Genomic DNA, 8,742 nt, shown 5'->3' on the forward strand with positions numbered 1-8,742 from the left:
ATTCTGGACTACAAGACAGTTGTGATGAATTTTGGGCCAGTGCCGATGACAGTACTGCATCAGATGAAATCAGGTATTAAGCCTTTTGGCTTAATAATAAACACACTTACTCATGTTTCTATACCTCTGACAGGTACATAATGTATTTTATTTCTTAGAATGCAAACTTTGTAAATGCAAGACTCTACAGATTTTATTGCTGTATTTCTGTATTCAGTAGTAGTGAACCATCATTCAGTTAGTCTGAAGCCTAGTAACCTTCACTTCAGTTCAGGGTATGAGAGATTGTTTATGTAATGATCTTTAAATTTTTATATCCTTATCAAAAATGTGCCTGGGCAAGTTCAGTTTATTTGAAATCTGCTTGCTAATATTTATCTTCTCTATGTTCTTTCTATTGATATATCTGTAAATAATTCATATTTTTAGTAGCTATATAAATGCAATATGATTTATTAAAACATTGTCACTTCATTTTTGCGAATGTTTCAGGAGGTCTGTTATAGAGACCAGCCGAGCACTGAAAGAGCTGTTCCATGAAGCTAGAGAAAGGGCCTCCAAAGCTCTTGGTTTTGCTAAAATGCTAAGGAAGGTAAGTTAACAGAGAGTCTCGTCTTATTTATATGCTTTAAAGAAATGTAGTCTGAATTTTTTTTTATCATTACTTGTAGGACCTTGAAATTGCAGCAGAATTTGCATTGTCAGCCCCTGTGCGAGATCTTCTGAATGCTCTGAAAACAAAAGAGTATGTGAAGGTAAATTCACATCGGTAATAAGGTATAGAGTCATGAAAATGGAGTGAGGGTACTAAGCAAAATGTCAAAAGATATTGACATGCTTTCAGTTTTTTAATATGGTATCTATAGCTTTAAAGTGTCACGTGTTTAATATTGAATTGTAGTAGTCCAATTATTTTCTGTACCGGTGTTTGTGTGAGTGAGAATGCTAGTCTATGCTTTGGGAAATAAGTGTCTTAATTCCTTGTTTTCCCAAAGATTGTGACTTAGGAAAAGCCTTTTTTCTTCAATAGTAGTTACTTGTTTGTGAGCAGGGGAGTAATGACACTTAGTAGTGCAAACTATGAAGCATAAAAGCTTTCAGATTTATGAAGTAAATGGATACATCAGTAAGTGGACATGTTTAAGTAGGTAATCTGAGACTATGGACCTGTGTTTTGTGTGCCTTTATAAAGCAAGTTACAGTGGAGGTCTGTGCTAGCAAGCTTCCTTGAGAGAGTACTAAGGATGTGAGAAATGCAGGGACCGTGTTCTGTTCCAAAATAACCATCGCTAGAAAATTGTTGGATAGCAAAAGTAGGTTAAACTCTCATTGCCTGATATCTACTGCAGTGTAAGTTCCCACATTTGTGGTTTCGCAAAATTCCTTAAAAATTCCTAGGTCAACAGCTCTGTATTGTAGTTTGAATTTAAGTAGTTTGCTTCAACAGATGAAACATGTTTGGATCTGTTGTCTTTTTTTTGTTCTTCCATACATTTTTATATATATATATATATATATAATTCCCAACTGGGAAATAATCCACTGACTTTTGCATAAAAAATTCGCATTAGATTTATATAAATGTTTGCTAAAAATAGAAGTTGGTTTAAGGGGAGACTGACAAGTTCATAGGAGAGAAGTTCATACAGGGTTGTTAAATACACAGATGAAAGATGTGGCTCAGTAGGGCCCTGCTCTGTGAATTGTTTAAGAGTGGGAAAATGGCGTGGGAGATCAGTCTATGTTTACTTTTAAAAAATATTTTGCCCCAAGTTATCAAATCTTGGCTGCTTTAAGACACCGTACTAGTTTTGGTAGATACTTTAGTTAAAGATTATGTCATTGTTCTTATGCGTTTTTTAAAGAAAAAATTTAATCTTGAGTTTGAAGCTCTGTTACATATGGGTTAAATGATCTAGCTAGATTATTTGATTCTTAAGATTTATCCCTCTATGTATTAACTTACCCATTTTTTTCACCACTCAAAATGACACACCTTTTGATCATGAGTTTAAATTTTCAACAGCTCTTTCCATCAGTTGTTTATTAGTTTTGGGAGTCTAAGCTTTCTGTAACAATCATCTAGATTTTTGCATTTACTTATGGATTGTAATGGTTTAATTATAAAATATGTCTGCCTAATGGTAGAAGTGTTGAGTCCAGTGTTTTGTCTTAGCTTGATGACATCACAGTCTGAAAACAGAGAATTAAACTTCACTGTGAGTCAATTGCCTCCTGTCAAATCAAGCTGTTGGCTATTTTCCTGCTTTCACAGTCTGCTCCTGGTGCTTGACTTTTATTGCTACCAATGTGATAGACGTAATGCAGAAGTAGTTTTTGAGTAGTACCAGTAGTATTTTATTAAAAGAGACACTTTTATTGGACTTAATTAACCTAGCTTTTATGTACAGTGAAAGGGCAACTGATACTTTTTTAGCCAAATTTTTGTTTACTCTTATCTTCTGTACCCATTGAGAAATGTGTGGATTCTTAAAAGGTCTAGAGGAATTTTTCTTTTAATATTCCAGTCTTAAAAATTTGTGCTTCCTAAGTCTTAAATTGGTGTTGACTAATTTGCTTTTAAGAATATGTGTATATATCTATTTTATGCATACACATATATATAGTGCATGTGTGTGAAACTGGACTTGAATTACTTTCTGTAATCAGGTTCCTGTAGAAGAATATGTAGAAGGATCAGTTGAAGGTACATGAAAGATGTCACTGAAAATTGGTAGTCTAGTGGATTTATAATGCATTTTGGCTTTTAGTTCAAAAATGGCTGAATGTGTTCCTTTATTATGTGTATTGTACAGCTTCTTAGAATGGAAACTCTCCCCATTGCTTAAATGAGATTACATATATCTGTTTTATGTATCATAGAAGACAGTGAGATTCACTTGTTCATGATACTTTTATTTTTTTCTACAGGTACAAATTCCTGGACTCGAGACTTTACAAGTATTTGTACCAAATAGTATTGCGGGGGAAAAGTCTGTGATTTTGCAGCTCCTCAATGCAGCTGCTGGAAAGGATTGCTCCAAGGATTCAGATGAGCTTGCATATGAGGCCTATTTGCTGATGACCAAACACAGTGGCAAAGACCATGAATTGGATGACAGCTGGTGTGCGTGGGAGGGTCAGCCAGTCAAAGTAGTGCCACAAGTAGAAACTGTTGATACACTGCGCACCATGCAAGTGAGTTAGGTCTTTTTTCCCACTGCTTATGTGATCTCCACACTTCTATGAATGCTTATCCTGTCAGATTAACTGCAGTAGTTTAAGTGTGTCCTTATATAGATAATAAAAGTTAAATTCAGGGCTAGGATTGGTTCTTAGTTGTGTTAAATGCAAATGTTAAATGGACTGTAGCATTTCTTGGCAGGATTCACCTCTACAATGGTAATTTCTCAGGATTGGATTTTTATAATAAAGAGATACTTTCAGTATCTAGTTGGGTGTTCAGTATCAGAAGTGTGGGTAAGACTTGAGAACTGTATGTTTTATTAATAAAGTTACCAGTCTCTAAGAACATGTGGTTGTTGTGTGGTTTCCACACACTAAAGCATTAAACCAGTTACTTTTGATCTTGGATGAATTGGGACATTTATCATTAAATTTCTGTGGAAGTTACTGGATGCTCAACAGTTCTGCAGGAGGAAATCTTTCCAGTCGTACTTTCCTTCATCCCAGGCCAACGGGTTCCCTGCCAGCAGTTCTGGTGTGCTCTGGCAGCTGAGCCAGCTGCAGCTCCCTGCCTTTCTGTTCTCATGTCCTTGTGTTAAGCTAAGTGAATTTTCCTTTTGGTATGTCATGCAGTTCCTCAGATCCCTACCATAAATGGGCTCTACTGTCCACAAAGAGAGTGACTTTCCATGTCACTTTGCCTGGCCTTGAGCATTTAGAGAGCTCTAGAAGTTACAGGCAGCTAAGAAAGTGACTCCTGTACATACTGCTGTTTGTAACGTGCAGATGTGTTACTTCTTGTTTGTCTGTTGTCCAGATTGAACAATGAAAAATAGCCTTTGATTAAGTGCTTAGAAGTTCATTGGACTTCTATCAAAGTATTTCATTCAGAAAGTGAAAGCAGCAGTAGATGAAATTTGGTTTGCAAATGGTATTCTGACATACATAAGTGCACATAAAACAGTGTCTGTATAAGTGTTTGTATGTGCACAACACTGTTTATTAGTTTTTTTAAATCCAAGCTTGAAAGGTTAGGAAGTAAAAAGTCCTTCAGGAAGATTGTGCCCGTGTTTGAGAAAAACCCACATTTTGATTGCTAACTAGAGAAAATGTAAGTTGTTACTTAAAAAATACTCATCAAGTAAAAGAGTCTCATCAACTCTTAAGGAATTTTGAGCATGAAAATATTCTTTGGGGATGAGGTATTGAAAATCAAGATGAAGTAGGTCCTGTTTTGAGAGTAATTTGTTGCAGATGTGTTGTCTGTAGTTTGAAATCAGCAAAGCTTAGTGCATGACTCCGTGCCACCGCAAAGACAGCACCATCTGTGACCATATGCTTTTGTAGACTTCTGCAATATCAGAGCTCTGGTTTCCAAAACTTATTCTTACATGTGGATTTTCAAAATCTGGGCAAATACTGTGTGATAAATCTGTGTCTTTCCCTGTTCAATAGTGGGCTTTTTTGCTGAAGTATATTGCCTTTGCTTCTTTGTTGGTTGTTACTTCCATGTGCTTTGAGAAAATATAATTACTTTTGCTTAGCTTTTGTTTTTGTGTCTAACTAATCTGAAGATAATTTAATACAGTGCTTCCCAAGCCTTTCCAGAAGTGAATAGGAGTGTATTCTTGGAAATGTGCTATGGCATTTGCCATAATGGAACTCTGCTCGCAAGATGAGGGTTATTTGAGTTTGTTTGCCAGCATCAACCATTTCTGTGTGCGGTAAAGATTTTTATGAATATTGACTAGAGAGGTCTTTCAAATTTTAGAATTTAAAAAGTAACTGATTGGAATCTTGTGATACGGAACATGTTTTTGTAGAGACGATTTTGTTCATAACAAATAGTGGTGTCTTGTATTCCTAGGTTGATAACCTCCTCCTTGTAGTCATTCAATCTGCCCACCTTGTGAGTCAGAGAAAAGCTTTCCAGCAGTCCATTGAAGGGCTCATATCTCTGCACCAGGAACAGACATCTAGCCAACCAATCATCGCCAAAGCTCTACAACAGCTAAAGGTAAGCAGTTTTCCAGATTACTTGTCAAAATTGATGGTGCTTTGCTCACTGATACGTAAAAACGTTGACTTGATTGCAAAGCTAATGGCATATTCTGCAACTGCAAGTTATGTGGTAGTCCTCTATGGACTTTACTTTCAGTACAATTTTCATTCTGTTTTTGCAAATGACTTGTGAGTGCATTTTTGAGCTATATTGGTGTAATCATTTCTACACTGGGTAATTGGGAAACAAGTCAATAATGCAAATGAAATATTCATAGCAACAGAATGAATACATCTTTGTATGAGAACATTATTGAATTGCACGTGTGTGATTTTATAAAACGAAATTCTGTCAAAATCAATGATCTGCAAGAAACAACTTTTCTTCCCATATTTGAAGATGGCAGCTTTGTGATGTGGGTAGTCTCTCTGTTTATTTTTGCTTGGCTTTGGCTTGAGGGTTTTTATATTTCTTTGCTGTGTGTGATGAGTTTTTCCTTTTTTTTTTCTTCCTATTTTTTTGTGGATGAGGGTTTTTTTCAGTGAGTTTGGGGTTTTTTTTCTTTTAAATTTGTTTGGGGTTTTTTGGAGGACTTAGAAAAGCAGAGATTTGTAGGTTGAATTGGCAATATCAGTTCCTTGTGTTCAGTAGAAGCTGTGTCCATATACCAAAGTGAAAATAGAACCAAAGGCTTGGTCACATTATTGATAGTAAAACTCATTTTCTCCTTTCTTGTCTGTGTGGTTTTGGTTGGATGTTTTTGTCTGTTGTGGGTTTTTTTGTTGGTTCCTCGCTCTCCCTTTCAATATCTTTGTTTTTGTAGTCAATCTCACGCAAGCAAACAAACTCGGTTCTAGTATTTCAGTTAATTATAAGACTTGAGTAGTGCAACTGCTTGAAAGTGTTTGTTTTTCCAAGACTGGATGAATTCTTGTGGCATTAAAGTACATTTTCATTCAAAATAATGTAATTGTTAGGTTCATGTTTGCCTCAGTCTTGTCAACTCTACGATGTAAATAACTTTTTGATCCCCCATCCCTTTTTGTTGTTACTCAGAATGATGCATTACAGCTATGCAATAAGATAAGCAGTGCCATTGATAGAATTGATCACATGTTCACATCTGAGTTTGATGCTGAAGTTGATGAATCTGAATCTGCCACTTTGCAGCAATACTACCGGGAAGCCATGATTCAGGGTTATAATTTTGGGTTTGAGGTAAGGAAATTAATTTAATCACATGTGTGTCTTATAGTTTTGGTAAGAAGCAATTGAAGTTTCTGGTTTTTGCATTGGTGTGAATAAGGTAACTAATAACTCTGTGGAAATACGAAGAACTCATAGAACCATAGAATTGTTTAGGCTGGAAAAGACCTTTAAGATAATCGATTCCAACCATTACCACAGCACTCCCAGGTCCACCACTGGCCCATGCCTACATCTACACGTCTTTTAAATACCTCCAGGGATGGAGACTGAGCCACTTCTTTGGGCAGGCTGTTCTAATGCCTGACCACTTTTTCAGTGAAGAAATTGTTCCTCGGATCCAATCTAAACCTCTCCTGGTGCAACTTTAGACTGTTTCCTCTTGTCCTAATGCTTGTTACTTAGGTGAAGAGACCAAAACCCACCTCACTACCACCTCTTTTCAGGTAGTTGTAAAGAGCAGTGAGGTCTCCCCTGAGCCTCTCTTCTCCAGGCTACAACCCCAGCTCCCTCAGCTGCTCCTCATAACTTGTTCTCCAGACCTTTCACCACCTTGTTGCCCTTCTCTGGACACACCCTAGAACCTCAATGTCTGTCTTGTAGTGAGTGGCCCAAAACTGAACACAGGATTTGAAATGTGACCTCACCAGTGCTGAGTACAATCAGTGCCCTGGTCCTGCCTGATTCTGATACAGGCCAGGGTGCCATTGGGCTTCTTGGCCACCTGGGCACACTACTGGCTCATGTTCAGCTGCTGTCAACAAGCACCTCAAGGTCCTTTTCCGCTGGGCAGCTTTTCAACCACTCTTCCCCCAGCCTGTAGTGTGGCATGGGGTTGTTGTGACCCAAGGGCAGAACTCAGCACTTGGCCTTGTTGAACCTCATACCACTGGCCTCAGCCCAGCGATCCACCCATCCAGATCTCCCTCCTGCAGAGCCTTCCTACCCTCCGGCAGATCAACACTCCCACTCAACTTGGTGTCATCTGTTAATTTGCTGAGGTTGTACTTGATCCCCAGGTCTAGATCATTGATAAAGGTATTAAGCAGGACTGGCTCCAAACCTGAGCCCCAGGGAACCTCACTAGTGACTGGCGATCAACAGGATGTAGCACCATTCACCACCACCCTCTGGGCCTGGCCATCAAGGCAGTTTTTAACACAACTGACTGTGCACCTGTCCAGGCTGTGAGCAGCCCTGGCAGAATGCTGTGGAAAATGGTGTCAAAGGCTTTACTAAAGTTCAGGGTACATGACACCCACCACTTTTCCCTGATCCACTGAGTGGGTTACCGTGTCACAGAAGGAGATCAGGTCAGCCAAATAGGACCTGCTATTCACAAACCCATACTGGCTGGGCCTAATCAGCTGGTTGTCCTGAACTTGTTGCTTGATGGCACTCAAGGTGATCTGCACTGGAACCTTCAGGCTGACATATCTCTGTTGCCCAGATCCTCCTTCCAGCCCCTTATGTAGATGGGCTTCACATTTGCTAACTTCTGCGACCTCCCAATTTTAGCAGAACATCATAAAAGAACTGTGTTGCCTCAGAAGTCTTAGGTGAAAAGAATTGGAAAACAACAGATGGATCTCTTAAGTCTGATAAATCTGTTAAATTAGCAATGCCTGGAACAACTTCAAGAACTTCATGATTTCAGGTGTAGTCTTGTAGGCTCTGCCTTTTAGATGAAATCAGAGTCATGGAATTGTTAAGGTTGGAAAAGACCTCCAAGATCATCAAGTGCAACCTTTGACTGAATGCCACTGTGCCCACTAAATCATATTGTAAAGTGCCATGTTTACTCATTTTCTGAACACTTCCAAGGGTGATGACTCCACCACGCTGTGGTGTAACTTGGCTTCTCACAGTTTTTCCACCCTAGAATAGCATAATGCTATAATATGAGACATTCCTTCAAAGTTGATGGTGGTTCTTTGATGCAGTGCATATAGCTTTTGAGTGCCCACTGTAGAGTACAGGTGAGGAAATGTGTTCAGAGGCTTTTAGTGAACTGTTGCACTGTTTGATTGCTATGAGCTTTGTAAATTTTTTTAAAGACTGTGTCATACCCTAACATGATAGTCTTACAAGAAACAGCTGGTTTTTGATTTTTAAATGTGCATATATAACTTCTTACCCCCTAATGTTACCTGCAATATGACTAAAAATAAAAACTACTTTGCAGTTCAGTCTCATTGCAGAACTGAGCGTTTATGTAGGATGTTTCTTCTGTTATGTGTACACAGTTAAACATCAGCGTGCACCTGGTGTGTGGACAGGAATGCAGTATGGCTTAGTGCTGCCTCTCACTGTAACACATTTTGTATCATACACTCTCCTTGATTTAT

At 38.4% G+C, this 8,742-nt stretch overlaps 1 protein-coding gene across 1 annotated transcript in view; it reads left to right on the plus strand.

The window, feature by feature from the left end:
- Positions 1-8,742, plus strand: part of MAP3K4 (mitogen-activated protein kinase kinase kinase 4) — a gene marked incomplete at its 5' end in the record, with an annotated part of 54,969 nt that overhangs the window by 17,955 nt on the left and 28,272 nt on the right. Inside the window, 6 exons of the mRNA XM_009085184.1 lie at positions 1-73; positions 493-592; positions 672-755; positions 2,932-3,198; positions 5,054-5,203; positions 6,245-6,406. The exon at positions 1-73 is cut by the window's left edge and continues 41 nt beyond it. Coding sequence (XP_009083432.1) covers positions 1-73; positions 493-592; positions 672-755; positions 2,932-3,198; positions 5,054-5,203; positions 6,245-6,406 — 836 coding nt within the window. The remainder of the gene's footprint in view (positions 74-492; positions 593-671; positions 756-2,931; positions 3,199-5,053; positions 5,204-6,244; positions 6,407-8,742) is intronic.

The sequence above is a fragment of the Acanthisitta chloris genome, unplaced genomic scaffold (genome assembly GCF_000695815.1).
Source record: "Acanthisitta chloris isolate BGI_N310 unplaced genomic scaffold, ASM69581v1 scaffold5452, whole genome shotgun sequence".
Lineage (NCBI taxonomy): Eukaryota > Metazoa > Chordata > Aves > Passeriformes > Acanthisittidae > Acanthisitta > Acanthisitta chloris.